Below are 20,256 nucleotides of genomic sequence, written 5' to 3' on the forward strand. Positions count from 1 at the left end.
ATAGTGTGGAACCTGTTTGGGATTTTCTCTCCTCCTCTCTCTCTGCCCCTCCCCTGTTTGGCTCCCTCTCTCAAAAACAAAACAAAACAACAAACAAACAAACAAAAAAAACAGACAAAATCCTTTGTCAAATACCATCAAGTTTTTTATTAGGTCAATATCAGGTAGACATTTTCTCAGATTTAGTATCTGTGGGGTAGTTATTCACTTATTCATTTATTATTTTTTTTAGTTTTTTTAATGTTTATTTATTTTGAGAGAGAGAGAGAAGGCGAGGGAGAGCATGAGCAGAGGAGGGGCAGAGGGAGAGAGAGAATCCCAAGTAGACTCTGTGCTGTCAGTGCAGAGCCTGTTGTGGGGCTTGAATTCACAAGCCATGAGATCACGACCTGAGCCAAAATCAAGAGTTGGACGTTCAACCTACTGAGCCACCCAGGTAATCCGCATTCATTTATTTTTAAGTAAGCTCTACACCCAATGTGGGGCTTGAACTCACAACCCCAAGATCAAGAGTTGCATGCTCTTCTAACTGAGCCAGCAGGTGCACCTAAATTCTTTAAGTTGCCATGGAAAGAACAGGCTATATAAATTTAGTTGCAAGTGTAGGAAATTATAGGTTAAATTGTGTCCCCCTAAAAGATATGTTGTAGTCCTAACCCTCAGTATATCAGAATGTGACCTTATTTGCACGATCTCGCGGTCCGTGAGTTCGAGCCCCGCATCAGGCTCTGGGCTGATGGCTCAGAGCCTGGAGCCTGTTTCCGATTCTGTGTCTCCCTCTCTCTCTGCTCCTCCCCCATTCATGCTCTGTCTCTCTCTGTCCCAAAAATAAATAAACGTTGAAAAAAAAATTAAAAAAAAAAAAAAAAGAATGTGACCTTATTTGGAAATAAGGTGGTTGCAGCTGTAATTAGTTATGATCTTCATACAGGAGTGGACCCTTAATCCAATATGACTGCTATATCTATGAAAAGAGACACAGACACCGGGGTGCCTGGCCGGCTCAGTTGGAAGAGCATATGACTCTTGATCTCAGGGTTGTGAGTTCAAGCCCCACATTGGATGTAGAGATTACTTAAAAATAAAATCTTAAAAAAAAAAAAGGAAGAACAGACACAGATACACAGGGAAAAAACAGCCATGTAATGATGGAGGCAGAGATTAGAATCATGCATCTATAAGCCAAGGATTATCAGCAAACTCAGAAGCTAGAAAAGGCAAGGAAGTCTTCTCCCCTACAGGTTTCAGAGGGTGTGTGACCCTACTGACACCTTGATTTCAGACTTGGAGTGCACCAAACTGTGAAAGAATCTATTTTTGTTGATTTAAGCCATCCAAATTTGTAGTAACCTGTTTCAGTAACCTAAAGAAAATTACACAGAAGTGTGAGGGAATCTCATGTTTATTTTACCACAGATGAGAGAGTGAGTAGACGGGGAGTGTACTGAGTGACCTCCAAGAATAATTTAAGTATTTACTACCTTGATTACCTTTCCCTTTCATTTCATCTAAATGTTTTAGGCCATCAAAAGGGTGTTTATCTGCCAATTTGTCTCCCTAGATATTCTTATAAATTGTTTCACTTTATATTGATCTGTTGAAAGTACAGATTATAGCCTAAGAATTTGGTGTTCAGAAAAGCAAAGGTGTGGGGTGCCTGGGTTGCTCAGTCAGTTATGCGTCCACTTGGTTTCCACTCAGGTCATGATCTCAGGTGCGTGGGATCGAGCCCCTCCAGCTGGTGGAGGGGCTTTTGGTGGAGCCCAGGAAATCACTCAGTCTTTGAAGATTGCTTTTTAATTTATAACACTTAAGCCTTGAATAAGTATGATTAATATTCCAGTAGACGACCCTTAACAGAATGTTTTCAAGACTAGTATCTTCTTTGTCAACAGTCACAATTAGATGGAGTCCATATAATTACAATTAATTATAGGAAGTCATGGAGTCTCACAATTGGACTCCATCTAATTGTGATTAGATAGTAAGCCAAATTATCCCTGACCCTTGATTCTTGTTTTCCCAGCCAGACCAAGAAAAATGTCAAGGATGTGCTCAAGGGCAGCATTATAAACAGTGTGACTTAACAGCTGGGAAATTATTGTCTGAGCATTTCAGAGTGTTCTATAGTGAAGACCTGTGTTAAAATTCTCTTGCATTTGGGAGGAACAGCTTGCCACAGAATAAATTTGACAACCCATGCACATGTCCTCTCCAGGGAAATGTTTCATCATGATGTGAAAAGAGTTTGCCACCAAAATGGAAAGCCACGTATTCTGCAGGAGCAGTAGAGTGAGTAGAAAATTCCCTTCGATCCAAGAGGCATTGAGCTTGGGGCACCTGTTTGGTTTAGTCAGTGGAGTATGCTGCTTTTAATCTCGGGGTTGTGAGTTTGAGCCCCACTTCAGGGCACAGTGCTTACTTGAAAAAAAAAAAAAAAAGAGGAAACAAGAAGCACTGAGCCTTTAGCTAAGATGGATAAGGATCTGGAGAGTGGCATGGTTTATCTACAGCTCTTGCCTTTCCCAGCTGGGATGGCCACATCCAGCCTAAAGAACACGATAATCTCCCCACTAGATCTTGCCAAATAATAAGAGAGTGGTATACAATAGATCCTGTCGTGTGTGCATTGAAAGACAGCAGAATATGGTAAAGGTAAAGGAAGCCTTGAGCTCTAACTTGGGCTAGAACTCAGAATCTACCACTGCTCCTCCCAAATAGCTGAGTATGTTTCGTACCTAATGTGCATTAGAGCTCACATCAACCCTATGAATAAAGGAACTGTCCACATTTTACTCAAATCAGGAAAACACCAGGTATCTGGCTCCCAAACTCATGCTCTTTTTTTTTTAATTTAATTTTTTATTTTTTTAAATTTACATCTAAGTTAGTTAGCATATAGTGCAACAATGATTTCAGGAATAGATTCCTTAGTGCCCCTTACCCACTTAGCCCATCCCCCCTCCACAATCCCTCTAGTAACCCTGTTTGTTCTCCATATTTATGAATCTCTTCTGTTTTGTCCCCTCCCTGTTTTTATATTATTTTTGTTTCCCTTCCCTTATGTTCATCTGTTTTGTCTCTTAAAGTCCTCATATGAATGAAGTCATATGATTTTTGTCTTTTCTCTAATTTCACTAAGCATAATACCCTACAGTTCCATCCACGTAGTTGCAAATGGCAAGATTTCATTCGTTTTGATTGCCGAGAAATACACCATTGTATGTATGTATATATACCACATTTTCTGTATCCATTCATCCATTGATGGACATTTGGGCTATTTCCATACTTTGGCTATTGTTGATAGTCCTGCTATAAACATGGGGGTGCATGTGTCCCTTCGAAACAGCACACCTGTATCCCATGGATAAATGCCTAGTAGTGCAATTGCTGGGTCGTAGGGTAGTTCTATTTTTAGTTTTTTAAGGAACCTCCATACTGTTTTCCAGAGTGGCTGCACCAGCTTGCATTCCCACCAAACTCATGCTCTTAACCACAGTATTATACTACCTCAGTTTTTTCTCACAGGTGATAAAAGGATAATCAACATTATCCCAATATCCTTTGGGACTGTTAGGATGAACTACAAAAGTAGATGTGACAATACTCTGGGAAAAGCTTCAAAAGTCCTATATATGTGTGTTATTCTTGCATTGTTTAAACCAGTTGGTTTGCAGTGTTAAAACTAGTTTGGTTTTAACAAACCCCTTAATTACATTTATTATTAATATCTGATCAGAGATTTCTGTGCCATCATTGGCCCCATTGATAGTGGACTTGGTAGCTACATCTAAGAAAAGATGCTGGTTCTGTGTCTCATTTATCTGCAACTAAAACATCTATGTGACAGCAGAAATTTTATCTTATTCATTGGATAATGCCTTGGAACAGTGCCTTGTGAAATAAATTATAACCAATCTCCAGCATCTAGTATAGTCCCTAGCATCTTGTAAGCACTTTGACAGACACTTACAGTTTGACTGAGATTGGATGGATACTATGCAACCTGGGGGTGATGCAGAAGACCTCAGACTATACCCAGACTCTGAGTATACAACTGGATTCTGAAGAGGAGGCTGGAACAGTGTCCTGAGAACCACCATCATTTATAGTTGATGAAAGAATCCTTTTTCAGGGGAGCCTCCAACACATTAAATGACAGTACAATGCATGCATTAATTCATTTAGATAGCTAACCCCTAGTTGCCAGAGAATGTGTACTTGATGCTGGTCAAGGTAGTAAGTGCACTCACCTGCATTTTGCTACTTTCAGGACTACCAATTTTTTGGTGGAGTCCTAGCCCCTTCTTGTGCTGCTTGGAAATCTAAATTTGATCTCTCAACTACAGGTTACCTAATTGCTCTTATTAAGTGTTTAATCACTAGGGATAACTAGCTGCTCTGAGTATCAAAAACCCAGTTCTGACTTTGTATTCTTCAAGTGAGAGTATGTTAAATATTACTAGAGTTGGGTGCAGAAGTAGAGTCTCTGAGGAGTGTTTATTCAAATAGCAAATGAGCAAATGTGCCTGTAACATGCAAAAGAACTTGAAACTAGAAGAACTACGATCATGTCCTTTATTTTTTAATTCATGACCATCAGTCCCTGGACATTCCTCCCTACCACCAAGCCATTTGCTAAAGGTAGTAATTACCATCTTCCTCAGAGGGTTGAAATGAGAACTAAAGGAGATAATATATGTGCAAGTGCTTTATAAACTATCAAGTGCCAAACATATATTAGGGAACATTATAAATATCTTTTTTAAATGTTTATTTATTTATTTTTAAGAGAGAGCGAGCAAGAGCAAGGGAGGGGCAGAGGGATAGGGAGAGAGAGAATCCCAAGCAGGTTCTGTGCTGTCAGCAAGGAGGCCATTGTGGGGCTGGATTTCATAAACCTTGAGATCCTGACCTGAGCTGAAATCAAGAGCCGAATGGATGCTTAACCGACTGAGCCACCCAGTGATCCAATGAGGGATTATTATAGTGGGAAACATGTCTTCACAAAATTAATCATTTAGAAAATTCTATAAGCATAAATTACTGGTTTCCATATTCAAATCATGACAAATTCTTGTAGCCACAATGAGGCAAGAAATTGAAATCTGGGGCAAGAAACTAATAGTTCAGCGTTTTTGGTTCATATGGAAATACCAATTTCACATCCAAGAGAGGAATATACAGCATTTTTGGACTTTGTATTTAAGGTCTCTGTAACAGTGAATTGCCTGGAGATTCAGCTATTGCCTGGGAATTTTCTTGGGATTCTGAACATCACCCACTGCACTGATGGAAGGCTGAGGCTACTCCTCGCTCCGTCTCCAGGAAACTTCCCGCTAGCCTTTCCACTCCTGGGGAAAGCTAACGGACTGTGTGACTTAAAATGGGCTCAGATATCACCCCGCATGATAAACCAGATCCATCTTACGACGCGAATCCCTAAACATTTCCAGCCTGTTCTGTGGAGTTCCACTCATTGGAACAATACGGGGCAGGCAGGTGATGGTGACTTCCCGGTTTCCGATCCCTTGTCTAAGAAGGCGCGACCAGCTAGCTTCCGAGACCCGGGAGAAAGCAACAGTCTGGAGATTGGGTTGGGGGAGGAAGAAGCGCCAGAACAGCAGCTTCCCAGCTCCCCGGGCCCGCGCGGAGGCGCTGGGAGGGGGTCTGCGCTCCTCCCCGGGGCGGGGCTCGCCGGGGCTCCCGCGCCTGGCACCGCGCGCTAGGGTGCAGAGTCTGCAGCGCGGCGGGCAGTGGGCGCGATGTATCTCCGTAGGGCGGTCTCCAAGACCCTGGCGCTGCCTCTGAGGGCGCCCCCCGGCCCCGCGCCACTCCGGAAGGACGGTGAGTGCCGCGCCGGCCCGGGCGTCCAAGCTTGCAGAGGACAGGCTCCTTGCGCGCGGATTTTGAGGCGCCCGCGTACCCGCCAGCACCCAGTGGGCCCAAAGAGGCTCGAGCTGCAGAAGCCAGGGGTTGAGGAAAGGGGGGAGGAATTGAGGAAAGGCGCGGGGAAGACGCCCCGAAGCTCTTGAAGACTTTGGGAGTAGGGGGCCTTCCCAGAGCGGCTTCTGAATGCGGAGTAGGCTTCCTGGGTTCGAAATCTTGATCTTGGGCAAGTGATTTAATCTCACTTTCCTCATCTCTAAAATGGGGACAATAATGGTTGTGAGTTTTAATGAGTTAGTGTGTGGTTAAAAGCGCTTCGAGAAGTGCCTGGCTGACGTACGCATAGCTTGCTCTTTTTGTTAGAATAGGGACCAGTGCGCTCTCCACCTACGTGAGGAAGCGGAGGAACAGTTGGGTAGATGGACGCTCATCTGCGAGCCCCGCAGGGCGGGGCGGGGGTTGGGGAGTGCGGGCGCAGTAAATGTTGGGTAAATGCTCCTGAGTAAGTAAACTAAAGGCTTGTCCGGGGCTCGGCAGCCTGAACCCCGAGAGCCTTCGAAGCGCTTTCCTTCGGGGCGGCACGGACACCTGGAGCTATCCAGCTGCTCGGCTCTGTCGCTGCAGTGTCCGTCACCTTTAGATCTGGGGACGCTAGGGAAGAGGGAGCGTCTTCAGAAATTTCCTAAAGGGGACGTTTAGGCGTGAGCTGGAAGCTTCTTAACTAAAACTTGACTTACACGAGAGCGCCTATTCTAGTGCCTGGAACGTTGTAGGTGCTTACTGAGTGTGAGCATGCGTGTTTTCCCTCCTGCAGCCCGCGGCCCCCGGCCCGGCTTTGCGCTCCGGCGCAGCTCAGCGCCCGCCGCTCTTCCCGCACCTCCTCCGTCTCCTTCCCGTCCCGCATAGCCCGGCGGCTTTTAGATAACCTCTTGGGAAGTTCTTACTTCCCCCTGCACTTCGCCTCACTTCCTGAGGCTTGTCAGGTAGTTTTAGCCCAGAACGCGCATTGGTGCCCGAGAAAGAGAGAAACACTCCTGCGGAAAATTCCATGGGCCGATTCCCCTCCCTCCCCTGGTTAGGCCCGAGGTGGTGATGGTCGTGGGAAGGGAGGAAGGTCTGTCCAGCTAGCTTTATTTTTCTCTTAAAATACTGGTGGGAAGAAGCTGCATCACAAGTCACAGAAATAAGGCATCTTCGTTTTCCTTGATCTTTATACCGAAATACAGCAATTTTTTGTCACTGACGAAATAGAATCCATTAATTTTAAGCTTCTGAAGATAAGGAGGCCGTTGTGACCGGGAGGTGGGGTGGGGTGGGGTGGGGAGAGAGAGGAGTCCCCTGACCGTGGCCTTCTTCGGCGTTATCTCCCGCACCCACCACCGTCATCAGGCACAAACATACGCACCTCTTTTGTTAGCTGCGCGTTTCAAATAATTTCCGCCTCAACTTGGGGTAAGGGAAAAAGTAGGTTAAAAATTCTAAATCGGCAGTTAGCAATACTGGTTGTAGCAGCACTGATCTTATTCTAATTTTCATCTCATTCCTTTTTGTGTAACACTGATTTGTTTATGTATTTTAAGAAATATTATTGACTGGAAATTTGGCTTTAGTCACGGACATTAACCTTTTATTGGTACTTTCTGTTTTGTTGAAAAATAAAACTTTCAGTTTTATCGAAGGGTCAAATTTTAGCGTGCCTCATCAAATTTTGTTGTCTGGCTTTTGCTTTTAAAACATGTAACTCTTAATGAGTAAATAATTTGGGTTTGTAAAAGATCATTGGAAGGAACACAGAAAGGCAAAAGAGAAGTCATCTGTAATCCAACCACTCAGTGAATACCACCATTTAAGTTTTAGTATATATAATGCTCCAGACTTTTCTTCCTCTTACATTTTTTTTTTCTTACCCACATTGCTTCTAGGAACTGAGATATATACGAACTGTATAGATTATTCTGTTATAACTTCATTTCATATATTGTAAATATTTTCTCATGTAAGTAAATATTCTTCTGCAAAGCTTCTAATATCTTTCACATTGTATGGATATGCTCAAATTTAATCTTTATTAAATATTTATTTCATATTTCATTGCTCTTTTATTATTTTTAAAATTTATTTTGAGAGAGAGAGAGAGAGAGAGAGAGAGCAAGCAGGTGAGGGGCAAAGAGGAGAGACAGAATCCCAAGCAGGCTCCACACCATCAGCACGGAGCCTGATGCGGGGCTTGAACTCACAAACCATGAGTTCATGACCTGAGCTGAAATCAAGAGTTGGATGCTTAGCAGACTGAGCCACCCAGGAGCCCCATTACTCTTTTAAAGAGCTGTCATAATTGTATTTGTGTTTAAGTCTTTTCTCAAATCCCTGATTTTCTTCTTGCTTCATATTTAAAATGATTTTTTGATATATTTTCCAATTACTTATTTTTATTTATGTAATCTCTACACCCAACGTAGGGCTCAGATTCACCACCCGGAGATCAAGAGTTGCATGCTCTTCCAACTGAACCAACCAGGCGTCCCTAATCTTCTTAATATGTTGTCTGTCTGGTTGTCAGCTATGGAAGCTACATATTCCCTACTTAATAACAGATGTATGTTTAAACCAACAAAAGCCCCACTACAAGTCAAAGCCATAATCTCTTATGATAACCTCCTTGGGTACATTTTTGTGGAAAAAATATTTTTCCAGGAGAAGGTCATTTATATCTAAACTAAAAATACACATACAAAATCTTTCCAATACTGCTACTACAAAAGTTGATAATCAGTGCAAATGTCTTAAGACTTACCCTCTGCAAATCAAAACTTCTTACTAGTCCTCATACTCTATGTCAGGCCACTTCCAGTTACTTTGCACTTTCCCAGTCATACAGCTCTCCTGCTTTTGCACGCCGTGCCGTGCCTTCTGCCTCCAGTGCAGTTTTCTCTTCCCTTATTTATCTGACCATCTCCTCTACTTTCCTTCAAAGTCCAGGTCATCTCTTTTCAAGTAGCTCTGTGAGCTACTTGAGGCTAGGGACCTTGTAGATCTTGTTCACAGTTATATCCTTAACGACGCTAACAATGCCAAAGACATAGGAGGTGCTCAGCTGTATTTGTTGAATGAATACATGTCTCTACTTTTTTATCTTTAAGGAATTTGAGCTATATGAACCTTAAGCTCTTTCTAGCTTTGAGTCTATTATAAACATTTTAATTCCAGAGCATATGGCATATACAAGTTTTAGCACTACAGAGTAAGTATTTTTAAACATAATAATACAGGAACTTTATCTATTTCTATTAGTTTGTACAGAATTGTAGTTTCATTTCAAACATGACCTTTTTGCAACTTGTCTTAAAAAGCTTATATCTGCCCATCTTTAAAGGCTTTACGTTGGAAAAATTAAGATTTTTTTCCTACCTATACATTTTAAATATTACAGATTTATAGAAATGTGTTGGATTTCAACATGTTTTACTTAGCATGTAAATTTTAAGTACAAATATATTTAATTCGTTTTTTTGGAAGAATGATCTTTTCCAATGAATCCTGTGGTGGAGTACATACAGCAAATGAATTTCTTTTGCATCTTGTTTGTTAAAATCGGTCAGTGCTTTTGTCACTTCTCCTTACCCACGCCTGCACTCCTTCCAAGAAAAGCATGATGCTAAGCATAAAGCTGACAGGTTTCATAAGTACTTAATCAAATTAGATTGGGAAAATGTCAAATGGAATTACTACCCTACCTTGTAATACTGTATTCCCTTAAGCTAAAATCACTTGATGTTAGTAGATTCTAAGTTCACTGAAGGGGAAAATTTTTTTAAGATATAATTATTTTAAATAGTTTTGCGTAACTGGTGGAGCTAACTGTGTTTAAACTTGTTTTCCTAGCATCTCTTCGCTTGATGTCGTCTAACAAATTGCCTGGATCATCTGGATCAAATATGATCTATTATCTGGTTGTAGGTGTCACAGTCAGTGCTGGTGGATATTATGTAAGTGTTTAAATAAACAAAATATTCAGGAATTCATATATTTTACAACCTGTGGTAAAACTCAAAGCATTGTCAAGGTCAGGGCACGGGATTAATTAAATATATAAGATTATGAAGATTTTTTTAAGTATGAAATCACCATTTCTTAATACTGCCAAGTATAGGTGACTTTCTATAAAAATGATGTTATAAATACTAATAAGGGGCGCCTGGGTGGCTCAGTAGGTTAGGTGTCCGACTTTGGCTCAGGTCATGATCGCACAGTTTGTGAGTTCGAGCCCCACATCATGCTCTGTGCTGACAACTCAGAGCCTGGAGCTTCCTTCAGATTCTGTGTCTCCCTCTCTCTCTGACCCTCCCCCACTCACATTCCATCTCTCTCTCTCTCTCTCTCTCTGTCAAAAATAAACATTAAAAAATTTATAAATACTAATAATAATAAATGATATTTGAGTGTTTATCATATGACAGACTCAAGGCCCATTTAGTAATTAGTGATTCTATAAGGTAGGTACTACTGTTACATTTAACAAGAACTATTTTGAAAGATTAACTTAAAACAAATAGACTATTTTTTAGAGCATTTTAGGTTCACAGGAAAATGAACAGAAAGTAGAGAGTTCTCATACCTCCGCCCAGCCCTCCTCCCATCAACAATCTCACATTAGTGTGGTACATTCGTTACAACTGCTGAGTCAATATCAAAACATTACTGTTAACTAAAGTGTTTTGTGTACATTAGGGTTCACTCTTGGTATTGTACATTCTTTGAGCTTGGACAAATGTATCATGATATATATCCACCATTAATGGTATCATACAGAGTAGTTTCACTCCCCTAAACATCCCCTGTGTTCACCTATTCATTCTTTCCTCCCCCATTCTTTTTTACTGTCGCCATAGTTTTTATTAATTTTATATATCTTTATACATTTTCATTATTTTTAAAAAAATATTTATTCATACATTTTTATTAACATTTTTTTACATTTATTTATTTTTGTGAGACAAAGAAAGAGTGTGAGTGGGGGAGGGGCAGAGAGAGAAGGAGACACAGAATCTGAAGCAGGTTCCAGGCTCAGCTGTGAGCACAGACCCCAACGTGGGGGCTCGAACCCAGGAACCGTGAGATCGTGACCTGAGCTGAGATCAGACATTCAACCAACGGAGCCACCCAAGCACCCCATATTCATACATTTTTTTTAAGATTCCAAATAGGGGTACCTGGGTGGCTCAGTCGGTTAAGCATCCGACTCTCGATTTTAGCTCAGGTCACCATCCCATGGTCTGTGAGCTTCAGGCCCATGTTGGGCTCCGCACTGACATTGTGGAGTCTGCTTGGGATTCTCTTTCTCTCTGTCTCTCTCTGTCTCTCAATCTCTCAATCTCTGTGCCCCTTCTCTGCTGCTGCACGCTATCTCTCTCAATAAATAAATGAAAGAAAAAAAATAAATAAATATTTAAAATAGACAATGTAAAATGAAAAAAAAAATATTTTCCTCCCAGGGAACCACTGTGAAACAAAGCTTTTAATAGTGTGACTTTGGAGCTAAAATGATGGAATAATTGTGCTTTAAATAAGATAAATCTGTATGAATCATTTTGCCATAAATTTTCTAAATCAAAATTTAATCTTCATTTTGAATAAAAGTAAAATAAATATAAATTCTTCAGAAATTCTAAGAGTACACAATCACTACATTTTGGTTTGACCCTACAGAAATATGCATAAAGGGATTTTTAGTCATAACTAGGAACAGTTTGAAGGATTATGTAAACGGCCAAACCAAAATACTTCCTCTAATCTTCAGAATTTTGAGAGCCTCGAGAAACCAGGAAACTTCAAACATGCACTTATATTATTGTCCTCCACTGATCTGTCAGCTTTCACTCATACCCAGATTCCTTTCCTTCCGCTATCTTTCTACTGCTTAATGTTGAATTCACTGCCCAGGGCTACTATCATTGGATGTAGGCCGCTGGAGAAACAGAGATTGGACTAGGCCATGTGATTATGTGAGGAGCTGGAAGACGGAATTTCATCTGGAGCTCACTCTACCCATGACTATGTTTATTAGTGCCAGACATGAACCTCTCCAGTCCATCAAATCTTTCTTTGCAAAAGCAGCCTTACACTGGAAGGTTATAAGCAGGCCGCTCCTGCGAGCCCTCTCTGGCCTTGTTCTCTCACGATGGGAGTGGAAGTTGGACAAGGTGATGATCTCCAACTCTCTTTCCACCTCTAAGAATATGTGTTTATTTTTTAAATAAATAAAAACAGTTTTTATATTTATTTATTTTTGGGACAGTGCAAGTTGGGGAGGTGCAGAGAGAGGGGGACAGAGGATCCAAAGTGAGCTCCACACTGACAGACTGACAGACTGACAGCATGTGGGGCTCAAACTCAGGAACCAGGAGATCATGACCTGAGCCAAAGTCGGACGCACAACTGACTGAGCCACCCAGGTGCCCCTTTTTTAAATAACTTTTAAATGTTTTTTTTTTTTTAACTCTATTTATTTATTTTGAGAGAGAGTGTGAGAGAGTGTGAGCATGAGTGGGGGGAGGGGCAGAGAGACTCCCAAGCAGGCTCCACACTGTCAGGACAGAGCTCCATGCAGGGCTCGAACTCATGAACTGCTAGATCGTGTGACCTGAGCCGAAGTCAAGAGTTGGACATTTAACTGACTGAGCCACCTAGGCCCCCCAAGAATATGTGGTTTTACTCAGGAATGTTGGAAGAGTTAACTCCCAAGAACCTTAGGCTATTGTCAGGAGGAAATACAGAATGTGAGGCCCTTGAAAACCTGTATTGAAGTCCTCCTTCCCTTCTTTGTCCTGTACTAAAACAAATTCTGTATTAGATTGATCTGAATTGAATCCAGAGTTGCTCCATAGCCGGTTTTTTATTTCCAAGTAAAATCTTCTATTACGAGGGCCTCTTGGAATCTGAAAGAGGCCCAGGTCACTTCAGTTTTTTCAGGGTCTGAGATATTTGTGGGATATTTTAAATGCTTATATTTAATATATAATATCACTTGGAAATAACTTTGAAAGTCTAGATTTGAGGCTTTCCAAAGGCCTCTTCCGATAGGCCTTTCTTCTACTCTGTGTTTCACCGTGTTAGATTTAGAAAAGCTAGATTCTCTTGGCCACACGTGAGTATGAATCATTCTAATACCATGGTCTCTTTGATTCTGCCTACACTAGTCTTTTTTCTCACCTTGTATTGTAGGCTAATGTTCCCTGGGATGTTGCTGCTGGGATGGTCATTTCAGCGACGAACTATGAACTTCCGCACAGGCTCAGCTTTAGGGTAGTGAGAACTGAGGGCGGAGGGTGCTGACTCAGCACAGTGGTATTATAGCTTTCAGGAGCTTCCACCCTACTAGGAAAGTATTCCCTGCTTTTATTTGGAAATGGTGGTGGGCATTCCTGCTGGCCCTGTTTGCTCTGTGTGTTTCAAACCCAGATGAAGTCTGAACTCACCAAACTCGAAGGGGTTTGTTAGGGCCGCTTTGGTATCATTTCCACCCTCGAGGTCATAAATTTTCCATTTTTAGAGCCTAATTTTAAAGTCTTATAAAATGGCCTGTAATTTGCAAAGTACAGTTTTTAAAGAAAAAATTTTTAATGTTTATTTATTTTTGAGAGAGAGAGAGAGAGACAGAGCATGAGCAGGGGAAGGGCAGAGAGAGAGGGAGACACAGAATCCAAAGCAGGCTCCAGGCTCTGAGCTGTCGGCACAGAGCCTGACATGAGGCTCGAACCCACGAACTGTGAGATCATGACCTGAGCCAAAGTCAGGCGCTCAACCAACTGAGCTACCCAGGCGCCCCGCAAAGTACAATTTTTAATAATATGCTTGGTTTATGACTATTAAAATTTTGGGAATACTATATATAAATATACAAATCTAAAAAAATCTGTAATCCTACCATTAAGCGATAAAACACTACCTACACCTTTTAAAATGTGAGATAATATAAACAATATTATCTAACTAGTGAGATTTTCATCTTTAGAATCTCATTGGCTAATATGAGTACAGGTCAGAGATGACTCTACTTGAATGAAAGGAAGCCTGCACGTTGTATCTATGATTAAGATAACCTTTGTTCCTAATTCTGTTTCTCACATAACCCATAGTCAGGTCATAGAGCTGCTTATAAGGAATAACCCTAGCTTATTTAAGAAATATTCATTCGGGTCTACAAAAATGCCATTTTGGAAGATTTTTTAAAAACTTTTTATTTGGAGATGATTGCGTTTCACGTGTAGTTATAAGAGCTAATATCAAGAGATATAATATGGTCTTTGCCTCATTTCCCCCTGTGCTCAATATCTTTTCATAGCTATAATTCAATATCACAACCAGGAAGTGGACATTGATAATATCCATTGACCTTATTCAGATTTCACCACTTTCACATGCACGTGTATCTGTGTGTGTATTTACTTCTGGGCAGTTCTGTCACATGCGTAGATTCATATATTCACCACCACCAAGATACAGGGTCCCTTGTGTAGCCCTTTTATAATCGCACTCACTTTCTTTTGCCCTCCCATTCCTTCTTCCTGTCCCTGGCAACCACTAATCTCTTCTCTGTTTCTAGAACTTTTCTTTTTTATTTTAGTTTATTTTTTTATGTTTATTCACTTCTGAGAGACAGAGAGAGACAGAGCATGAGCAGGGTGGGAGGTAGAGAGAGAGAGACACACACACAGAATCTGAAGCAGGCTCCAGGCTCTGAGCTGTCAGCACAGAGCCTGATGCATGGCTCAAACCCGCAAACCGAGAGATCATGACCTGAGCTGAAGTTGGTCGCTTAACCGACTGAGCCACCCAGGCTCCCCACGTTTCTATAACTTTTCATTTCAAGAATGTTACATGAATGGAATCATAAGCTGTATAACCTTTTGAGACTGGCTTTTTTTTCCACTCAGCATAATTACCTGGAGATTCATCCAAGTTGTTACACTTGTATGTACAGTTCATTCCTCTTTGTTGCTGAGTAGTGTTCCATGCTATGAATGTACCACAGTTTGTTTAACCATTCAACTGTTGTAGGGCATCCAGATTGATTACAACTTTTGGCTATTACAGATAAAGCAACCGTGAACATTTGCGTGCAGGTTTTTGTGTGCACGTAAGTTTCCGTTTCCCTGGAATAAATACTAGAGAATATTTATAAATGCCTGTCAGAATATTTGATTCTAACATAATTTATTTTTTCCTCTTTGTCTTCATCTTTCTATCTACTGTGTGTTTTCTGTTATCTTTGACTCCTGTTAGAGCATTTGTTTTTTTCCTGTTTAAAGTATTCTACTTAATAACAAAAGTTTCCAAAGGAGAAACAAAATAGTAGATGGTGACATTGGTTTCTCATCTTTGAATTGTATATACTTTTGGGGGCACCTGGGTGGCTCAGTCGGTTAAGTGTCTGACTCTTTTTTTTTTTTAGTGTTTATTTATTTCTGAGAGAGAGACAGACAGAACATGAGCCGGGGAGGGTCAGATAGAGAGGGAGACATAGAACCTGAAGCAGGCTCCAGGCTCTGAGCTGTCAGCACAGAGCCTGACGCAGGGCTCAAATTCATGAACCGCAAGATCATGACCTGAGCTGAAGTTGGACGCCCAACCGACTGAGCCACGCAGGTGCCCCTGTCTGACTCTTGATTTTGATTCAGGTCATGATCTCACGGTTTGTGAGATCGAGCCCTGTGTCAGGGTCTGCGTTGACAGCTCGGAAACTGCTTGGGACTCAATCTCTCTCTCCATCCCTTCACTGCTCGTTTTTTTCCCTTTCTCTCTCAAAATAAATAAATACTTGAATTGTATATACCTTTGAACTTGGCATGATGAATCTTAGAGCTCAAGAAATAAACTGCAGCACACATTTACTTTCAGACTTACAAGACAGTCACATCAGAGCAAGCCAAACACACGGAACATGTAACAAATTTGAAAGAAAAAACCAGAGCAGAGTTACATCCACTCCAAGGTAAAGTGAATTTATTATTTTTTTTTCCCCTGAGGCACTGATTTTCATTATCTTAGTCTAGCAATGAACACTATTTGCTTGTGGCTTCTTTCCTAACCTGACAGAATGGCTCTGGGCAGGAGTTCACTCGGAAGGGGAAAGCCCAACCAAAACCTAAAGAATATTGTTACACGTTTTGAATGAGTGCATTAGATAAATGAAAACGTTTTACATTTGTACTGCTGACCAGTGGCTTTGAATTCTTTGTGTGGTAATATTACTTTCCCCCTACTCAGGCTTCCATTCATGCAGGCATAATTTCGTATCTGTCTCTGTCAGCAACTTAACCTTTCATTTCCCTTATTATTATTTTTAAATCCTGAAACTAACTTTTGTTTCAGTTTTGTCTAAGATCACCCTCGTGTCTTTGCCTACAGTCCACTTGACATTAGTACAGTCAGTCATGTCTCTGACGTCCCTCAGTTGATCTGATTGAGAAAATGGGAGCTACTAGAGCAGAAACTTTACATTTTCACTCTAATGTATATTTCTTGCCTTAAACTGCTTGCTTTAAATGCTTTTTTCCATCTCAGTTATAATGCCATTATTATCAATTACTATGATCACTATTTAGGGACAGAGATAATAGCTGCTGATGAACCAATGTTAACCTTTTAGTCGTGACAACAGTAAGCAATGGAATATCATCAATAAACATTATTGACTATAATCCTGAGAAGGCTGATGGTAATAATAATAAAATACAGCATTTCCATAGCACTTTTGGTTTTAAACCCCTCTTCATGCACATTATTTTAATCAAACCTTACAATAGCTCTGTGAGGTAGGTATTATCGTTATCCCCATTTTACAGGTGATAAAACTGAGGTTCAGAGAGGATTAGTGATTGCTCAGTCATCAACTAGTAAGTTGGCTGCTTTCCCATGCTATTTCACATGACATGTTGGCTGTTTATTTTCATGTTCTTTGTATATAAATAAATAATATATGTAAATTATTTTTTTTAAGTTTAACAGATTCAAAAGGGGTTATGAAAAAGCAGATCCACATTATCCGTTCCCAGAGGCAACCAATAGTACCGGTTTCTTTGTATCCTCCTAGAGAGAGTCTTTGCAAATAAAAACTATCTAGGTGTATCTTACCCTCCTTTTGTCCTAAGATAAATAGTCCCCTATGGTCTACATTGCTCTTTTCCTTGCTTTTTTCACATAACAGTCTACCTTAAGGACCACTTCTATCAGTATATACAGATTTGTCACATTTTTAAACATGGCTGCACAGTGTTCTACTGTATTCTCGTGCTCTTTAAATTAATACTTTGCTTCATGGGCTAAATCTTAAAGGTGAAAAAGAGAACCGTGTGGAAGCTGAGAAAGCAAGTTCAGAAGTCCCTGAAGCGTCTTTAGTGGAAGTACAGGAGGCAGATGCAGAAGATACCCCGGATGCTACAGGTGCAGCCACGAGAGAGGCTTCAGCCCGACCAGGTGATTTGGAGGACGCTCTGGTGGAGACAGACACGGTCGGTGCCGAAGCTGGGGCAGAGGTTACAAATGCAGCACCCAGCACAGTGGCAGAAATCAGCACTGAAATGCCCTCAGAGGTTCAGAATGCAGCTTTGGATGAAGCTGTCGCCATCAGTAATGATAAAGGGACAACAGAGAAGGAACGCTCTGGTGAAACTGCTGAACTGGAAGAAGAGAGTCCTCCAGCTGAGTCAGAATCCTCTGCTGGGGATGATTTACAGGAGGAAGCCAGTGTTGGTTCTGAGGCAGCCTCTGCTCAAGGCTGATCTCATGCTGAGTGACACCTCAGTGAAAAAGGCCATAGAGTATCTGATAGGTGCTTTTGTAGTTTCAGTAATCTTAGTTTTAAAATAGGCTTCTTTTCTAGAAACCTTTAATGTGCCTTGAAGATTTTTGGCATCTACTGATAGATTTCAGGATTGAGAGATTTGAGGCTTTACATGTCTGAATAGTTTCCTGCTGTCTGAGTTCAGAACATGACATTGCAGTAAACAGCTTAAAGAGTTCCATCTCTGAATTTAAGTTTTACATCATAGCAGTTGAGCTACCTGCATTCACTTTAATTCTGCTAGACCTGTACCTTATTTTAATATTTGTGATTCTAGATTCTTGAGTTTTGATTTGAACTCATTTAAATAAAATTGGAAAATCTTCAGTGCTTCTATTTTTATTTGCTAATATTTATATATATAAATAATGTATAATATATAATATCAAAGAACTATGTGTAATATAGCATCACATGAACAATCGAAGAAAACATATAATCTATGGAGAACTCTACATATAACAATATATATATCCATTCTCCCATCTATATTACATGGGGGATTGTGCCAAGGTTTTCATTTCAGTTTATTTCAGTTCAAACAATGGCTTTTTTATAGTTTTTTATAAGTTTATTTATTTATTCTGAGAGAGGGAGAGAGAGAGCATGCACAGGGTAGGGGCAGAGAGAGAGAGAGAGAGAGAGGGAAAGAATCCCAAGTAGGCTCTGTGCTGTCAGCACAAAGCCCAATTTGGGCTTGATCTCACAAACCATGAGATCGTGACCGGAGCTGAAATCAAGAGTCAGATGCTGAACTGACGAAGTTACCCAGGTACCCCAGTTCAGACAATGTTTATTTGCCGGGAATCATTCATTAACTCATGTATTTATTCATTCATGTGTTCAACAAATACTAAGTAAGCACCTATAACCTACCAGGCACTGTTTTAAATGTTGAAGTTAATATATATATATATATATATATATATATATATATATAGTTATATATAAATATAGTTATATATAAATAAGTTAATGTATATATATAAATTTGTACCCTTCCCAGCTTGTATTTCTTGTATTCTAGAATATGATCAAATAATAAAACACATAAGAAAACTATACCATATGTTAGATACTGACAAGTGTTTAAAAAGAAAGGTAGTGAAAGTGAAGGGATTGTAAGTGTTTAGGAGTGGAAGTTGTCATTTTACTTTATTTATTTATGTTTATTTTTAAGAGAGTGGGTGGGGGAGGGACAGAGAGAGAGAGAGAGAGAGAAAATCCCAAGGAGGCCCTGCACTGTCAGCACGGAGCTTAATGTGGGGCTCAAATTCATGAACTGTGAGATCATGGCCTGAGCTGAGATCAAGAGTCAGACACTCAACCAACTACACCGCCCAGGCTCCCCAGAAGTTGTCATTTTAGATGGGATGGCCAGAGACAATCTTACTAAGAAGCTGTCTAGTGAGTAAAAACCTGAAGGATGTACAAGGGACTTAGTCATGAGGACATGGGGGGATAGGGGAAGAAGAGTCATTCCAGATGAGGGAACTGAGAAGCATAAAGGATCTGAAGCATGAACATGCTAGAGAATTTGAGGAATTCTAAGGTGGCCAAGTGGCTAAAGTGGAGTGAAAGGGAGGGAGAGTAGTTGGATATGATTTCAGAAATAGGACAAGGGTTATGCAGGGATGAGCCACATCATGCCGGGTCTTGTAGGGTTTGAGGTATTACTTGGAGTAAGTTGGGGTGTTGGGGATGTTGCTGATGCTCTGCCTAGATCCCCTTACCTGGGCCAGTACATTTACTCCCAGCCTCTGTGAGTGTGACACACACATGCCCCACCCTCACCCCAGGCAGCTCACAACCAATGACTGACTGCCATAGTGGTACAAAAGGTGGGGCCAACTCTGTGGGACAGGTCATGCTCCTGAGCTCCCTGGGGGGCTGAGGTCGAAGCTTGTTTTCAGTCTAGATTACATCTTTGTATAGCTTTTCTCTCCTAGTCTCTCCTGCTTCCCTCCCTACTACTCTCCAACAGCACTTCCTCAATAGGTCAATTGCCCCCAAATTCCTGCTCTGTTTTAAGCTTTGTTTCTAGGGAACACCACCTCAGATAATTGGTACTGGATGTGGTCCTTGGAAGCAGACCCCAAAAATCAGATTCTCAAACTGTCACACTTCTGCTAGATGGCAACAAGGACCTCAATTGTGGTAAGTGGAAGACTGCTAGTTCCTGGCATTCTATAGCAACATAATTCCGGAGATTTTCACCTATGGTAAACTAGAGTGGAATATACAAGCACACCTCAGAGATATTGCAGGTTTGGTTCCAGACCACTGCAATAAAGTGAGTATTGCAATAAAGCAAGTCAAATGGATTTTTTGGTTTCCCAGTGCATATATATATATCAATTATGTTTATTAAGTCTATTAAATGTACAATAGCATCATGTCTATAAAAAAAACAACATACATACCTAATTTAAAAATGTTTTTTGGGGCACCATCTGGCTCAGTTGGTAGAGCACCTGACTCTTGATCTCAGGGTTGTGAGTTCAAGCCCCATGTTGGGAGTG

The 20,256-nt window shown here is 40.8% G+C and overlaps 1 protein-coding gene across 2 annotated transcripts; it reads left to right on the forward strand.

The window, feature by feature from the left end:
• The first annotated feature begins 1,880 nt into the window (after window positions 1–1,880).
• MGARP (mitochondria localized glutamic acid rich protein) lies at window positions 1,881–18,061 on the forward strand. Of its 2 annotated transcripts, none has more exons than XM_086704203.1 (4): window positions 1,881–2,292; window positions 9,775–9,878; window positions 15,790–15,883; window positions 17,227–18,061. In XM_086704203.1, exons 2-4 carry the CDS (start codon window positions 9,789–9,791, stop codon window positions 17,670–17,672), a joined length of 630 nt encoding a protein of 209 aa, XP_086560329.1. In that variant the 5' UTR covers window positions 1,881–2,292; window positions 9,775–9,788; the 3' UTR covers window positions 17,673–18,061. The 2 variants fall into 2 exon arrangements, with proteins under 2 accessions (XP_086560329.1, XP_025778179.2); XM_025922394.2 differs by lacking the exon at window positions 1,881–2,292 and adding an exon at window positions 5,103–5,850.
• The last annotated feature ends 2,195 nt before the right edge of the window (window positions 18,062–20,256 follow it).

Source organism: Puma concolor, chromosome B1 (assembly GCF_028749965.1).
Source record: "Puma concolor isolate L17-30 chromosome B1, mPumCon1.1.hap2, whole genome shotgun sequence".
NCBI lineage: Eukaryota > Metazoa > Chordata > Mammalia > Carnivora > Felidae > Puma > Puma concolor.

Excerpts from the sequence above, each read along its gene's own strand:
- MGARP (XM_025922394.2), top strand. The coding sequence starts at position 5,769 with ATGTATCTCCGTAGGGCGGTCTCCAAGACCCTGGCGCTGCCTCTGAGG. Across the intron at positions 9,879-15,789 it reads TCAGTGCTGGTGGATATTAT|ACTTACAAGACAGTCACATC; the intron begins GTAAGTGTTTAA and ends ATTTACTTTCAG. Across the intron at positions 15,884-17,226 it reads AGAGTTACATCCACTCCAAG|GTGAAAAAGAGAACCGTGTG; the intron begins GTAAAGTGAATT and ends TAAATCTTAAAG.